This window comes from Phyllostomus discolor, chromosome 4, assembly GCF_004126475.2.
Source record: "Phyllostomus discolor isolate MPI-MPIP mPhyDis1 chromosome 4, mPhyDis1.pri.v3, whole genome shotgun sequence".
Lineage (NCBI taxonomy): Eukaryota > Metazoa > Chordata > Mammalia > Chiroptera > Phyllostomidae > Phyllostomus > Phyllostomus discolor.
This window is the reverse complement of record NC_040906.2, coordinates 272,472-288,470: the sequence shown is the minus strand read 5'-3', so window position 1 is coordinate 288,470 and position 15,999 is coordinate 272,472. Positions and strand designations below refer to the sequence as shown.

Here is a 15,999-nt window from a genome sequence, read left to right as displayed (position 1 = left end):
GATACACTCAGTCGTTACGTTTGCAGTGTGCAGAGGAAGCCGGGAGGAGGAAGGCACACTTGCGGAGCCGCCTGTGGGGGGGGGGGGCTGCCCTCCCAGCCCCGGAGGCAGGTTCGGAGCCTGGACTGGTCTGGAGGAAGGGCCCCCGGGGCTTTCAGAGCCCCCCCCCCCCCCCCGCCCTCCCCCCCCAGCAAGGGCTTTGTCAGAACCTGGTCGCACCTGTCCTCAGGTGCACCTGCTTGTTCGTTATCAAAATCTCTCTTCTGTAACTGAAAGGAAGTATGAGAAATGCCAAAGTCAGATAAAATACAAGCAAAAGGCTGCTATTTTTCTCTGTAAGTGACAAAAAAGAAAAGTTTCCGGCAATTACTCTAAAAACATAGGGAAAGAAGAGAATTACGGGTCAAGAGACCACAGCCAAAAAATACCACAATGTTATGCTCTTCGTTGGAAAAGTATAATGTTGTGTCCCTGGACGCTTGGGTCCTTCGACTAAATCCGGGAGTCAGAGTGGTGGGGTCTGTCTGGCGAGGGACGTGGCGACGTGTTTCCCAGGGTGCACCTCTGCGGCGTCTCTCAGCTCCGGGCGGCATTTCCGTTCCCCGAGGTGTTTGCAGGCCTGCACACCACACGCCCTGGACGTCCGAGGCGTCCCCCACACGGCCCCCCAGGAGAATGGCGCCGTAATAACAAGCACGTGTGCCGGCCACACGGACGGCGCCCTGGTCTCGCGGTGGGGCAGTGCGGGGGCGCGCTCCGGAGCGTTGGCACCAGCGTGGCTGCGGGCGGCGGGGCGTCCTCAGGGAGACACAGTGCGTGTGTGTGTGTGTGTGTGTGCGTGTGTGCACTGCGCCTCTCTCCTCTTGAGTGGGGATGGAACCAGGGGTCTTTGCCTGCGGTTTTCAGGGGGAATCTCACTAGTTTGTAACTTCAGAATAGCTTGTGGCCTGAACGGCTTCCTGAATGTTTCGCTTGGATCAGTTACTTGAACCTTCGTGTCTGTTTCCAGGGGCCTTACCAGGACACACTGGAATTCTTGCTGGGTAGCAGAGATGAGTGTAAGAACTTCTGGAAGATTTGTGTGGAGTATCACACCTTTTTTAGGCTCCTCGATCAACCGAAGCCAAAAGCGAAAGCCGTCTTCTTCAGCAGGGGCTCCTCCTTCAGATACAGGTGGGGCTCCCCTATCCCCCCACCACACCCCGCTCCCCCACTCCCCCGCCCCCCGCCCCGGGCTCTGGCTGCGTGGTCGAGCTGGGAGCAGCAATACCCCTGGTCAGGAAAACTGCTATGTCTCAGGGACTTGCATGCAGAAGGCAGCTGTTGTCAAACTAAGAAAGCACAGCAGGTGAAGTGGTGGGAAAACTGACTTAGTGAAAACTTGGTTGAGAAAACCAGCGATGCTACTGCAGAGCACGACTTGGAGATGTACACGAGGTTTGTGAGGGAAGACGGTCAGGTCTCACCGCCCTCTGCCTGCGTGAGAAGTGAATGCCGCGGACGACGGTCGGTTCTTCTCTTTAACGTCTGAACTCCCGCCCACAGCGGACGGACTCAGAAGCAGCTCGTGGACTATGTCCGAGACGGCGCCGCCAGGAGAACGCCCTACGAGAGGTGAGCTCGGGGTCTTTGGGGGTCACGGGTGTGCTTTTAACATCAACACCTGAACTGTTTCAGCCTTCGTTTGAATGAAAGTCACTTCAAATCCATAAATGTGTATTCTGACACTTGAGTTCTGTTTCTTTTTTTATAGTGAATTTGTAATATCTGTATATAATTATTGTACAAGGGCACAGTATTTTAGTTTCTTTTTTTTAAATATTTTCTTTGTTTTTAGACAGAGGAGAAGGGAGGGAGAAAGAGAGGGAGAGAAACATCAATGTGTGGTTGCCTCTTGCACGCCCCCTACTGGGGACCTGGCCCACAACCCAGGCACCTGCCCTGACTGGGGATCGAACCGGCAACCCTTTGCTTCACAGGCCGGTTCTCAGTCCACTGCGCCACACTGGCTGGGGCCGTATTTGAGTCTCCAGTGTGTTTAGCTCAGTGTGTGTGTTTTCACCCAGTCTGGTGAGCTGCGTCTGGACCCTCACCTGCTTCTCGGCACGTGGAGTTTTTCCTTCAGTGTGAGAGGACTCTTCTCCCTCTCCCGGGACGCGTCCTTCTTGTTTTCTGTTGTCTTTTGTTCCTCTCCCTGTTCCTGGTTAGACGCCTTCTGTCCGAGTGTCAGCCATGTTTCTGTGTGAGCTCTTCCTCGGGCCGCCGGGTCAGAGGGGCTCACCGCCTGTTCTCTCTTCGCAGGAGACACAGCCGGGTGCGGACGCCCAGCCACGCCCTGACGGCAGAGCTGCCGAAGCAGGTGAGTCCCTCCTGGTCCCACAGACACCGCGTCAGTCACCTGCACCCTTCCGGGCAACGGCCTGGCAGTGGTGGCCAGGAGCCTTGAGGTTGGCCCTGTCCCTTACGCAGCCGACCCAGGCCTCGGGCTCTGCTCACACAGAGGAGCCCGAGCGAGGGGCAGGCTCTGGGCACGGGACGGCTGTCGCGGGCTCACCCCAGCATGAGCGCAGCGCTGCGCGTCTGCAGATGGCGCTGAGCCCCGAAAGGGGTGCACGGAGGCAGGGGACAGACGGCTGGCGCGGCCGGCCGCACAGGGCCATCCGTCCGCCGCCGGGGGCAGGCGCCGGCTGCTTCTGTCCCCTCGCCCTCAGCGACCTTCCCCTCCTCTCTGGACGCGACTGCTGCTTGTGGCAGGAAAACAGCTGGGTGAACATTGTTCTGTTACAAAGGCTTCACCTGCCGCGTGTCCGCCTAGGGAAGGGATTTGCCCAGTTAAGTTGATTCCCTGAAGGGGACATTTTTGCTACTTAAGGCTGAAACTGAGGAAACAAATTTATAACTCTCCTGTGTTTCGCATGAGCACAATGGTACTAAAACAAAACTGTACACAGGCACACGCGGTGTACGGAAGACATTTGGCCACCGTGGCCCGACACGCGACAGCAGTGTCCTGGGCCCCTGCGCAGGGCCGTGGGCATCCCCTCCCCCGAGGCTCCTCCTGTCTCCTGTCGACCTTCCTCGGCCAGTCTGTTTTTGGGGAGAATCTCACTCTTGTCGTGGAAGATCACAACTGCTTGCTCTTGTGGCTACGGAGTTTCATACTTGTAACTTTTACCCTTGCCCCGCGTCGGCTCGTGTCGGCGGTTTGCCACTGACCCTGCTGAGTGTCTCCAGAGGCTGCCCTTGTCCCCCGTACGTGAGGGCTCACACGCCCCAACTTCCGAGCTTCTCAAACAGAAACATTCTTGAACTCTCCTAGGTGTGTTTCACACCTAGGAATTCCTTGTTGAGTCCACTGTAATTAAAGCAACTTATTTTTGTTTCTTTAACAAAGTTCAAATTTATGAGTGGGGGAGTGGTCTAAAAACTACTTTTAAGCTTTCAGTCTCTGGTACCACTGCTGAAAAGCCACAGGGAGTGCTGAGTGTGACCGAGGGAGAGAAGGGGACGTCACAGACACTCGAGACAGACGGGTCTCAGGGCCGGGGGCGCCTGTCTTGTCCCTGAAAGCCTGGTCGCTCGCTGTTCCTCCCACCATCACGTCCACCTCCAGGCGTCCTGCCCCGTCACCGTGTTGTCTGGTCACCTGTGGCCGGGCCACCCTCCTGCTGTGTGTGCACACGTGGTGTGGCGTGTTCTGCAGGCGCAAGGAGGCTCGCTCCGTGTCCAGGGTGCAGGGCAGCAGGCGGCGCAGCGGGTCTGCCTGGCGTCTCTGGCCACTGTCCTTGGCGTCTCTGTCGCGAGCCTCTGCCCCTCACCCTGGGGCTGCTCCGCCTCCTCCCAGTCGCCTTGGGCTCCGGGCCGCTTCGTTGCCTGTGCCCATCCACGCACCTCACCCCCTCGGGGCCGCTCTGGAGTGAGCGTGGGGGGGGGGGGGCGGCACCTGCACTGCCTCTCCTGCCAGCACCGTGCTGCGGGGCCTTGTAGGCCGAGCGGCTGGCTCGGTTCCTCTCCAGCTGACTTCTCTCTCCCTCTCTCTCTCTCACACACACACACACACCGCCCCCGCCCCCCCCCCCCAGGAAGCGGCCGACGCCCAGGAGCCTTCTGGCGCAGCCGCAGGGTGCCACGGGTGCCGAGGCACGCAGGCTGCAGACGGCCGGTGTCCTGGGAGGGCGTCTGTGTGCCGCAGGCTGGTGCTGCCACGGAGGCAGGGGCGGAAGGGCCCGGGCCCCGCTGGCACCCCGTCTGTGCGGCGAGGAGGCGCGTCTGGCCAGCGCTTCGCTGGGGAGGGGCGCGGGAGGGGGAGGCTCGCGGACTGGGGCCTGGTGCGCCCTGCCGCCTCCCGTGGTGGTTTGTGAAATGATGTCCTTGTTTTTCTCTTAACTTTGACCCCCAGAGCATCTCGTTCACCGAGGGCCTCAGGACTCCCGGGTCCCCGCCGTCAACGCCTGCCTCCTGCTTCTCGGCCCCGGCCTCCCCTGCGGCCCCGCCCGGCCGACCCGGTGTCTCGGACGCCCCGACGGAGCCCCCAGCCCCCCACACCCGGAGGCCGGCTGCGGAGAAGAGCCGTGCAGCCCCGGACGGCCCCGGCGCGAGACAGGCCCTGGCCCCCGGGCCCCCCGCGCTCCAGCCTTGCCAAGGTGCCGGGTTCTGTCAGGCCGTGAGGAGCCGCAGCCCCGACGGTCCCAGGGGGCAGAGTCGCGGTGGCGCAGACCAGGGGGCAGCGGGGGCCGGCAGGGAGCACAGAGCTGCCGGTAAACGTGACCCCAGTGAGGGGGGCCTGGCCGCGGGCTCCCCCCCCTCCACAGGGGAGTGCCCGCCCGAGCCGCAGGGCAGCGGGGGGGCCCCCGTTTTCACATTGACAAACGCCCCGCTGCAGGTGTCCGAGGAGTTCATAGACGACGACCCGGCAGACATCTCCTTCTTCGCCGGGGGGGCGGAGGCGTTCTCGTGCCCGTACGGCGGCTTGGCCCTCCGGGGCTCGCGGTGCGGCCTCCCGCGCTCTGCCCGGTCGAGCCCAGACAGGTGCTCCGTGGAGGCAGTGCCCGTGAGCCTAGAGCGTGGCTTTGAGTTTGGGGGCGAGGGCGGCTTTGGGGGCGTGCACCCCGCGGACACGTCAGAGCTGTTGGAGGTGAAGGCCCAGGCCAGCCTGATGCAGAGCCTGCTGAGCCCGTCCGAGAGCAGCTCCCTGAGGAACGGCCGGTCCCTGAGCAGCTCCCTCGGCCACCTCCCGCTGCTCGGCCTGTCCGCGCAGCAGTCCGAGGCCAGCTCCATGGCCAACTTCCCGGCCTGCTCGGTGCGCTCCGAGGCCAGCTCGGCCTTCCAGTTCTCCGACATCCTCGACCAGCTGGAGCAGCTCAGCTGCCCGCCCACCACAGCCGACGACTCCAGCAGCAGCGAGGCCGACTCCTGGGGCTCCGAGCCCGAGGCCCCCCTGGACATCAGCCTGTTTCTCGGAGGCCCGTTCGCACCGGGCAGCGGGGAGAGGGTGGTTTTCGAGCTGCAGAGCAGTGTGCAGAGCGTGAGGCTGGGCGAGCAGGTGGACAAGAGCCCGTGCTGACCGCCCTGGCCTGCACGTGCCCACCCCGCTCCCCTCGTGCAGTTGGTGAGCGCGGGCTGCTGGCCAGGGAGCCCTCCTCCTCCTCCTCCTCCTCCTGAATCTCTGATCGGTCCTTCTGATTTGAATGTCACAGAACTAAAACTTCCACCTGGAACGATGTTTAAAGCTAGGCACCGAGTTTAAAACAGACGCTGCTGACCGCTAGCCCCCCGCAGCTGGAGAGTTCGCCTCGCAGCTCTGTGTCTCTGGTTGGGCCTTGACTCGGCTGGAAGCTGGTGCCGCCCACTCGGGACGTCACCGAGCCCTGACACGCGTGGGCCCGCGGTAGGACGCGTGTCCTCCGCCTCCCGGGGCTGCCTGTTAGGGTGAGGCACGCTGCCAAGGCCCCTCAGGACGGGGGCGTTGCCTGGCTCGTGCAGCCACCGCACGGGGTCCCTGGGAGGGAAGCGTGTGCTTGAGGCAGGCTCCCTGGGGCTGCCCAGAGGCCCCGGTGCCGAAGACACCAGCCCACCCGTGACCCCCAGGGTGTCCGGGGAGAGCGCTGTGTGGGGGCAGCGGGCCTGGGGGGGGGGGTTGGCTGAACGCCCCGACTGTTTCCTTCTGCTGAGCTCGCGTGGGGCGTCACAGGGCTTTGCGGAAAGTAGAAGAACCACACCAGACGCACTGGTCAGCCTCAGAGCCGTTCCGCTTGCACTGACAGAGTGGGTTCTTTGCCGAAGTGAACAGGCATCCGGGGACCCCCGAATGTCAGGGGGCTCCCCCTCTCCTCAGGAGAGGGGTCCCTTGTCGGGCAGGGGCTGGGTGGCACTTTGCAGCCAGCCGTGTCTGCGGCCCGTCACGGACACAGGCCGTCCCCACGCAGGTCAGCCAGGCTGAGGTGTCTGTGCAGGCCCACGGCGCCCCGGTCCACACTGCCGTGGGAGGGGCGGGTGCTCACAGCTCACCGTGCCCCGCATGCCCGTCCTCGGACGGCCAGGAGACCACCACCGTGTGCCTGGCCCCAGCGTGCCCGCACTGCAGCCCCGGACACACGCCGGTCAGTATGCTGGCATTTGGTTCTGTCTTTCGGGTCTTGTTGTTCATCTTCCCTGCTCTCCCCTGGGACCGCAGAACCACATTCACAGGTTTGTGAGGCTGTGACTGCGTCTGGGTGGGCTTGCTGTGTGGCCCTGGGCCTCTCGTGACGCTCTGTCTCTCCTCCTCAGTGCTGACCCGGGACCCCCAGGGTTGGGGCTAAGTGCACTGAGTCATTTCCCACTTCCGTAGCTGCCTTAACCCGCCTTGCCTTCTTGCCCGTGCCCGGGTCCCTGGGCTGGCATCTGGGGTGACCGGCTGCTGCCAGCCCCTCGGTCTCCACCCTCCCCTGAGCCGCAGGTGCTGGGTCGTGGACCCTCGGCGGCTGGCTGACCTGCGTGGCCAACCTGTGGGGCTCTGGTGGTGAAGGTGACGTCAGCAGCCACTCACCGGAGAAGCACGTTTGGGACGTTTTGTTTTTCCCTTTGCGTCCCCCAGAGAGCAAACCCAGAAAGCAAACCTGGGGTCTGTACGGTGGAGACAATTAACACGTTCCGTCTAGAATGCTTTTCCGGGGCCTCAGCGGTCGGTCCTGTGGGGCTGCTGCTTGGCGCGTTGTCCCCGTTTCCTTCAGGGACCCACAGCACCGTGTGAGCAGGAGGCCAGAGGGGGTGAAGCCGGCGATGCGGGCGGTGGGGGGTTACGGAAGTGAGGGTGGGAGCACGAGGACCAAACCCATCCCCGAGCACTTCCCGTTCAGGCAGCTGGACCACACCCCACCCCCCCTTCTGTGCTGCAGAACTTCCCACGGGTCCCTGCTCGCTGGCGACCTTCCCTGAGTCTCCACACTTCGTCTGAGACACACCCGCTCACACTCCCCCGGCCAGTGAGGACAGGCGCACGTCCACCCCTCGTCCCAAGGGCTCATCACCGTCCGACTTGGTCAGGTCACGGTCCCCACGCGTCTGGCTGCCCCACGTGGCTGGCAGCTCTTAGGTCCCCCATCTTTAGAAGACCCCTTTTGTGCCAGTGGCTTGTGGAACCCGGGGGCCATGCTGATGGAGGCCCCGCGTTCAGACCCAGGTTTAGCTTTTTCACGAGACCTGGATGAGTTTTTACATTTTACTTTCCAGTGAGTTCATGATAAGTTTACAGCTCTTCCTCTACAGTGAAATTACTTTAAAATCAGCTGTGGCTTCTCCGGTCACTGCTCACAGCTCTTCCTTTTTCTTCTGAGGGAGCAAAGTGTGACCCCCACCCGAGGGGGACTCTTTTAGGAACAGAGGAAAGCAGGCCCGAAGGACCACGTTTCTTGCCCACGTCGTGGCTTTCTGCTCGTGGTGGGCCGCTCCAGCGGTGGCCTTGTCCTGCTCGATCCCAGAGAGAGGTGGCTGGCAGTAAACATCCAGACACCCACAGCAGCCCAGACTGAGGGGCCCTGGGGGTCCTGGGCCCCTGGGTGGTTGGTCGTGAGAAGCCCCAGTGTCATGCAGCGATGCCGCCTGGGCTGGGTGGTCCCGGCCCCCGAGGACGGTGGTGGTTCAGACTCGAAGGGGACGTGTGGGTCCACGTCGGCAGGTGCGGAGAGTGTGTGGCTGAGAAGTGCCTGCGAGGTGTTGACGGTCTCGCCTTCCGTCTGCTGTCCCTTACCTCAGACCAGGGCCTCACCGCCGACGGTAGCCGGCGTGTCGGTGCTGCCAGCTGTCCCGCGTCCAGCACTGTCCCCTCACCGCCACCGCCTGGCGGGCTGTGCCCGTGGTCCCCACTGTGCCCACCTCTGATCGTGCACCCTGCTTCAGGCAGGATGTTACGTGTATTAGCTGCCAAGTCCGTGTTTGTGGCTAAGCTTGTAGACCCCGGTGCAGACCCCGACGGACGCCCCCGTCTGACCGCAGCGCCGCTCCGCCGGGGAGGTGTGGTGTGCACGGGGGGGCAGGGGTGGGGGGGCCCCGGTTCCCTCCACCTGCGGAGTCGGGTCAGGGCTGAACACTTTTGCACTGAACACACGTCCTGAAAATAGCAGTGATGCTAGGCAGGTGGGGAGCAGAAACAGCACCCCGAAAAGGCTTACTCGGAAGACATTTACCCTGTGGGTTGTGTGCCTTTACAGGGGCCCTTCGCGTTGCGTGGGCCCTGCCCTCGGGGCAGGCGCCCAGGGCTGCGGTGGGGGCCGTGTGGCGCACGTGTCAGCTGCACACGTGCGAGCTGGGACCTACCTGTGCTGTGCAGGTGACGTTTGACGCCAATCCCCACACCTTCACGGCAGGGCCATTCCCTCTTGGTTCACGGGACCTAAAGGAATCCATTACCAGAACAATTATAGACAAAAATGTCAATGCTTTCTCAGGCACTAAAAATTAAGGATTTTAGTATATGTTTCCAAGGTCATGGAGCCTTACTTTGCCGGGGTTTGGCTTGGCCCTTGTCCTGAAGGGACAAAGCTTGTCACCACACGCTGTGGTGGCTGTTGTCAGCCCTTCGCATCCCACAGGGCCTGGCGCGCCCCGAGGTGCTGTCCGTGCCTGGAAGCATCACACTCCCTTAGAAACTGGAGAGAAAAGGAACTGGCATTTCGTTACCCTGCGAACTTGTTCTTCCTTTAACGAGACATTATTTTGCCTGGTTTGTGGTACTTACAAAGCTTGTTTTCTATTGAAATTGCCTTTTATAAATCTGCAGATATGTACTAACTCAAAAATTTTTAAATTGTTTATTCAATAAAATAAGGAAATATTTACTATGACCTTTTAAATGGGCTTTTAGCTGTCTTTCTTTCCCTCTACTTGCTTACAGTTTTGATTTAGGTGATTCAAGATTACTTCACACGTTAAATGAATCCCTTGAAACATCTTCGGGTTTTTGACGTCTTCCCAGACGTCTCTCACGTCACAGGCTTCTGTGCAACAGGCGGCCCTGACTGTGCGGTTCTCTGTCCAGAAGTGGGCAGGAGCCACCCCAGAGGGGGTGGCATGCTTCTCTCAGCCCGGCCCTCCTTCCCCTCCAGCGCTCTCTGTCGGCCGACCGTGGTCTGGGCACACGTGTGGGGGCCCGTCCCGCACGAGCCTGAGGCTCTGGCCAAAGGCAGCGTCTGTCTGCAGCCTCTCGGGTGCACCCTGGGCTCGCCCTGTGCACAGGACACTCGCTCTCGGTCTCTGAAGTCTGAAGGGAGAGCGGACGGCCCAGACCCACCTGTGACGTTCCCGACGGAACTGGTGCAGCGAGCGCTGCTGCTGCCGAGTCTCCCCCAGCTGGGCACTGGCTTCCCGTTCGGCCAGCAGCTTCCTGCCGGCTCCCTGGAGCCTCCTTGCTCTCAGGCCCCAGGAGAGTCACGGGGTTGGGGATGCCCCACCCCCTCCTCCCGGGCAGAGGCCTCAGGGAGAGCAGGTCCCTCTGGGCTGCTTGGAGCAGCTCAGACACCTGGGGGAATGGGGTGGAGACCGGGGGGCGCTGGGCCCCTCCCTGGCTTTCAAGGTGCCAGTGTGGCAGGGAGTAGGAGGCGCTGCACCAAGGCCCGGTGGCAGTGCCCTGCTAGGCAAGCGCCTGTAGGCACAAACTCCCAGGACCCCAGCTGGGCAGTCACCCCCCCTTGGAGAAGATGGTGGGGAGTCCCGCAGGGCCAGCTCCCTCCCATGTCTGGCCGGCCCTGCTCCCCGACCGAGGCCACCACCACCCAGTGCCCCAGCTCGGGGCCGAAGACGGTGCGTGTCGCGCGGAGCCTTGCAGAGGCCGTGTGTGGTGGATACAGGTGTTCAGGGGCTGCCCAGAGGCGCCTCTCTGCTCGCGCTGTGGGCTGCCCTGTCAGCCGGCTGCCCCTGCCCCGCCGTGCGTTCGAGGCACATCAGGCGGCATCCAGTTTATTTGAATTGTCAGTTCGCTTGGGGGACCTTGCCACCATCGATCCAGTAGTTCAGAGAACTTGTAATCATTCAGAGGAGTCACGGCTTCTCCAAGTTGGACACAAAAGGTGTCAGGTATTGGAACAAAGACGTGGGGGGGGGGGTCCCCTGGGCCACCCGTGGGTGCGCATGCACAGAGGAGACCCCGTGCCTGGCAGGCACAGGACCAGACAGGTGGCCCCAACTGCCGCTCTGTTGTGGCTCAGGGCGCCTGTTTTTCTTCTCAGGAGTCTTGATTATTTAGAACAAAGCAAGAGAAAGACCGAAAAATGCTTTTGGAGGCACTGCGTGGTGTTACCCCCTGACCTTCAGGTCACCACAGCCGCGTGCACACCTGCCACGTGGGTCCGAGGGCCGGGCGCCGCTCCGAGCTCGTGGGCACCGCCCACAGAGGGGCCACACCCCGTGCCAGGTGTCACCTGCCTTTCGCAGAAGCACGGGCAGCCGGTGTCTGGGGGAAGACGCGGTCTGAGGTGAACTGAGAGGAGGGCCCCTCGGGGGTCCTTTCTCTGCCTCCCGCTTCTGTCTCGGAGCCAAACTCTGCGTGAAGTGCCTCGTGACATCTAGTCCAGAAACGGAGCCCGAGATACTTCTGTGCTAACCCGGCGACAAGCTCACGTTCACCTGGACCCTTCGGGGGAGTCGGCCTTTTCCTTTCCTACCGGATTAGCGAGCCGTTGTCCAAGCTGCAGGAGCTTCCGGACCCCACCCCTCATGCTTCAGTCAACCTTCAGATTTCACCTTGAATCTTCCAAACTGGAGCTCATTCTTCCTCCAGCATTAGGCAAAGTGTTTCAAGATTATTTATTATAGAGATTTGAAGAAGAGGATTTAAAGGTTTACAGTAAAAGTAAGCTTAACCTCGAAATGTGGTATCTGTCTTACGTTGCCTAGTTAGACAAAGAAAGTGAAGGTAAGCACCAAAGTATGATACTGTGCTTTTTGAAATGACATTCCAAACACTACACGAATCAGAAGTTTTTGGAAATGATGAGTGCCACAAAGAAGATCAGCTGCCACAGGTGCGCACTGCTGACCGCTTGAAATAGAGTTTTACGTGTGTTTTTGTCACTCGCAGCTTTGAGAGCAGAGCCTGCCTGTGAATGGGTGGACAGCCCGATCCGCTCCGGCAGAAATCCAGAGCTCCGCAAAACAACTACCATTTGCGTCTGTCATTTTCAGCAACTTGATTTTGAGAGTTGAAGAGTTTCCGAAAATTCCCTGCCTGCAACTGAAGGACTCGGCCATCCTGGATGCCGGCCTGGGCTAGAAGCACACGCCCGGTCTAGGTGGACCCTGCAGCAGGGACTCGGGTCGCTCAGAACAGTGCTGACTTCTGCCTCCTGTTCCTGGAGGACCCGGGGCAGACACGGGGTCTGTTTTTACAGATAAATTTCAGAGTAATTCTTCACCGTGTCAGTTAAAGCTAAACGCAGTCCGCGGTACCTAAAATGTGATGTTCAGCACTTTTAAAACCCTGAGGTTCTCTGCCTTGTACCTGTGCGCTCCTGTGTGCGTGGAGGATGTGGGTGGGGTTTCCTGAGACGGCGTGACGGCGGCACGGGGCCACACCAGCGTCCCTTCTGGCGAGACGCCTGCCCAGCCGAGGCACACTTGTGTGTTGGTGTGCAGTGTGCACTGGTGACTCACACGCAGCAGGAAGACTGGCCACGCCGGCTGGGGTGGGGCCTGGGGGTGCGCTCAGGCAGCCTGGGCGTCAACGAGCCCTTGCTTGACAAAATATCTCCCCGCAGATCTGCCGGCCTCTCTCGCGGGTTTGTGTTTGCAGAATGACAAGGAGGTGTGATTTACAACCTCGTGCTGCAGCTGACAGATGTAATAAAAACAAATGTTCAAGGGCAGTTTCTGGTACTTTTTAATCTGTTTGCTACATCGTAAGTTGACCGTTTTCGTGAGACGATAGGAACCGACAGCACCAGCCGGCGAAGGATGACTTCCAGCCTCCGGGTGAGCGGCCCGTCTGGAGGGGTGTCCCCTCATGCATTCTCACGGAGGGGCTGGCCACCGGGCGCCGCGCCTGCGGGCTGCCGGCTCTCCTGGCCCGTGCCGGCTGACCGGCTTCCGTCCGCGGGCACACCATCTCCTCAGCCCACCTGCTATCAAAAAATAAAGTCAAGTTTCTCAGCCGCTTTCTGGTAAACCGCCCGCAGGGAGCTGCTGTGGGACCGCCCGTCTCCGAGGGAGCGGCCGGCAACTCGGCGCTCAGCAGTGACCTGGCACCTGCTCCGTAGCCGATGCGTGTGACACACCTGGGCTCTCACATCCGGGACAGTACAGTCGTGAAGAATGAATACATGAGGTGTTAGTCACCTCTAGACTTTTTTCCCTAAATTCTCGGTGTGTGGAAGTATCTCATTATGCGATTTTGGGCTTATTAGGGACAAAAAGGATTTTGGAGACAAGCCCTAAACAGCTGGTCTTTGGACACCTGCCCCCTGTCCAGCGGGCGGAGGCTGTGCTGGGTTTTGGCCCTGCAGAACCAGCAGGGTCCACCCAGCCTGGGGCGGGGGAGGGGCGGGGGAATTTTTTGTTATTGTAAGGCTGCTTAGCATATTTTAAAAATGTATAATAAAAGCAAGTTCTAATACACTGGTGGTAAATAATGTCCTGTCTTGTCCGGTCGTCTAGTGTGAGGGGTGTTTTCCATCGTGCTTTCAATCTGCCGGTCGTGAGACGTTCCGGAGGGAACTGCCGTCCTTACACTGGTAGCTCACCCTCGGAAGCACCTCGCTGGCACCCAGATTTGTCAATGTGAAAAAAGGGTCCCCTCCAGGCCTCCGCCACCTCAGAGGGCTGCCTAACCCTCCTGGTCCAGTTGACAACGCCCGATCGGGAGCAGGAAACAGGCACCCTGGGTGTTCACAGAGCTGCTCTGAGCCGTCCCGCCTGCATACGCACTTGCGTGGTTTAGGCCCCATAACCCGAGCTCTGGTTTAGAAACTGATCCCTGCAGGTGACCACCCCTGAGGTCTCCAGCGGTCATGTTGGAGGGCCTTGCTTTGAAGCCGTGCGGGGGAGGGAGCAGCACCCGGCCTCAGGTCAACTTACTTCTATTCCGACATTCGGAAGCTGACTGAGTCAGTTAGAGATAATGGTAGTGTGTGTGTTAAAACACCAAACATTTGGAAACTAAGGTAAATTTCTGTTTTAAGGAGCTTTTAAACAGCAGTTAAGTTTCTTCTTAAAACTCTGCTTTAAAGGTATCTTTAAAACTCAGCATTTAATAGTTACTGATTTTGCATGGGGAGACATTAGAAATAAACATTTGGGAATTTAAAAAAGAATGGATAAGAGAACTTACTACAAAATGTATGCTAGAATATGCTTCATCGTTAGCCTCCTTAGAACAAGACCAAAATGTTGGCTTCTGACTAGTCAAAAGCAAACATGGTTTCAAGAAAGACGAAAAAAAATAAGCATTAATTTCTCATGGTATAATGGCAGAAAACCAGAATAAATCTTTGTTCATGAGAAATTCAAAGAACAGAAAACAGTATAAATAGTGTTTTTTTAACGACTGGTTCATGAACCCGGCCTTGGAGTAGACATCCCTTCCAGATGCGTTAGCACCAGTCTGGTAGTCTCCGATTCGTACGCGGAAGGTGCCCCTCCCTGACTCTCCCACTCTCAGGCGTGTACGGCTGACGTTATCAGTCACCCCCTCGCAAGAGCAAAGAGAAGTCCCTGGGACTCCACGGAGCCCCGGGGACCCAGACACCTGTGGCTGGTGTCTGTGAAATCGGTTGGTCAGCCATCAGCCTGTCTCGTGCTCACTGTCTGTCGTGTTGGGAGTCACATGTGGTCGCAGCGTATTCACAGTTTCCAAAGTGCCCAGCGCGGAGCGGTGTACGGCTGGTGTCGGCTGACACCTGCTAAGAACGTGGGGTCTGGCCCGCACCCCGGCCCTTTCTCACTTCTCACTCCGTCCCCTGCCCCGTTCAATTCCAGGCCTTCCCGTGGACAGTGCTCAGCCTCCTCCCTCCGCCCGGAAGAGCCCCCTGAGCCTGAGCCCTGCGTTTCAGGGGACTCCGGGCCCAGCCGAGCAGGGCTCCTTCCCACTCCTGAGCCCTGGCCTCAGCGACGCTGGCGGATTCAGGACGGACGATGAGGAGCTGAAACACAAGGTGGGCACCACCCCAAGCAGGGGGTTTGATGCTGCTGGGCCTGGGTTTGCAAACTCTCGGCCGGGAAGCCTGGGCCGGGGAGGCGCTGGGGCTCTGGGCATACATCCCTACACCCGGGCCTGCTGAGCGGAAGGAGACAGTGGGCTGGCTTCCCTAGAGAAACTGCGTCCTGGGATCCTGCGACTTTCAGAGACTTCCAGGACGTTTGTAAGGGTGCCTGGCAAGCGTGGGCTCCCAGTGCTGGGCTGGATCCCAGGGATGTGACGGGAGCAGGCAGGCCCTGGGGGAGCCCTCACCCCATAACTGGGGGAGGTCTGGTGTGCAGGGAGGGTTTGCTGGGGACCTGTCCTGTCTGGGGCAGGGGCGGCACAGGGGCCAATGGATGAGTGGGTGCTGGAGGTGTGTCCTGGAGTGTTGTTGCAAAGGGGTGGATTTAGGGTGGCAAGTGGAGGTGATCTTCCTGCAGGTTTCTGCCTGTTGTCAGGGATGGGGGTGGGGCAGGTGCCGAGAGGTCAGGTAGAGAGTGCAGGGCTCGAGAACAAGGTGGTGGCCAGAGGTGGTGGCACGGTGGCCTCCTGGCCGTTCCTGCTCTCGTGGCTCTGGCCTGCAGCCTGGGCTGTGTCATGGTTGAGGCAGTCAGGGTGAGGTGGGTTGGGAGGGGGGACACAAGAGGAAGGACAAAGGGTCCAGGGAATTTGACATTTGGGGAAGAGAGTGGTTACAGTAATGGGCTGTGGACTGTGTGGGCCCCAGGGCACCGTGGAGAGGGAAAAGCCGGGAGCCCTCTGTCTGTTCCCCTGCACAGCATGGAGGCCCCCGGGCCACAAACCTGAAGGAAGCTGGGCTGGGCCTGAATAGTGGGTCCCTGCCTCACAGGTGTCTGCCCCGTGGGCAGCTGTCGTCACGACCACCTTAGCACCCCGTGTGTTTCCTCCTGAACTGGCCGGAGAGCATGCTGCGTCAGGGCCTCCGTGAGATTCCTCAGCGGTGGGGTGCAGCCCTTCCCAGGACAGGGAGCCCCCCTGCCGACCCCTGTCCTTGTGCCGGGTCCCCTGGGCCCACTTCAGGGACAGCAGCCCCGGCATGGAAAGCCTGCCGTTTTACGAGGTGTGAGCGCCTTACGGCTTCCAGCCGAGGACCCCCTAGTAGTCAGGGCCTCCCGGACAGCTGGCAGCCCCGGCCCTCAGGCCTCCGTCATGGCCATGTTGCTTTGATGCCATAACAAAAAGGGCTTGGAGGAAAACTGTTTAAAACACGGAATTATAATTTGCTACTTTCTGTATTAATACAGTAGTTGACCTGCAGGTGGTTCTGTAGGCGATGGCCTCTGACACCTGACACTGGAAGGTAACTGGGCTGATGGTGGGTGGCTGTGGCCTTT

At 60.0% G+C, this 15,999-nt stretch overlaps 1 protein-coding gene across 1 annotated transcript in view; it reads left to right on the top strand.

Annotated features, from left to right (window-relative positions):
* Positions 1-15,999, top strand: part of FARP2 (FERM, ARH/RhoGEF and pleckstrin domain protein 2) — an 81,696-nt gene that overhangs the window by 41,454 nt on the left and 24,243 nt on the right. The window contains exons 10-14 of the mRNA XM_036022621.1: positions 1,010-1,173; positions 1,546-1,614; positions 2,302-2,359; positions 4,400-4,643; positions 14,443-14,618. Of these exons, the coding sequence (XP_035878514.1) occupies positions 1,010-1,173; positions 1,546-1,614; positions 2,302-2,359; positions 4,400-4,643; positions 14,443-14,618 (711 nt within the window). The remainder of the gene's footprint in view (positions 1-1,009; positions 1,174-1,545; positions 1,615-2,301; positions 2,360-4,399; positions 4,644-14,442; positions 14,619-15,999) is intronic.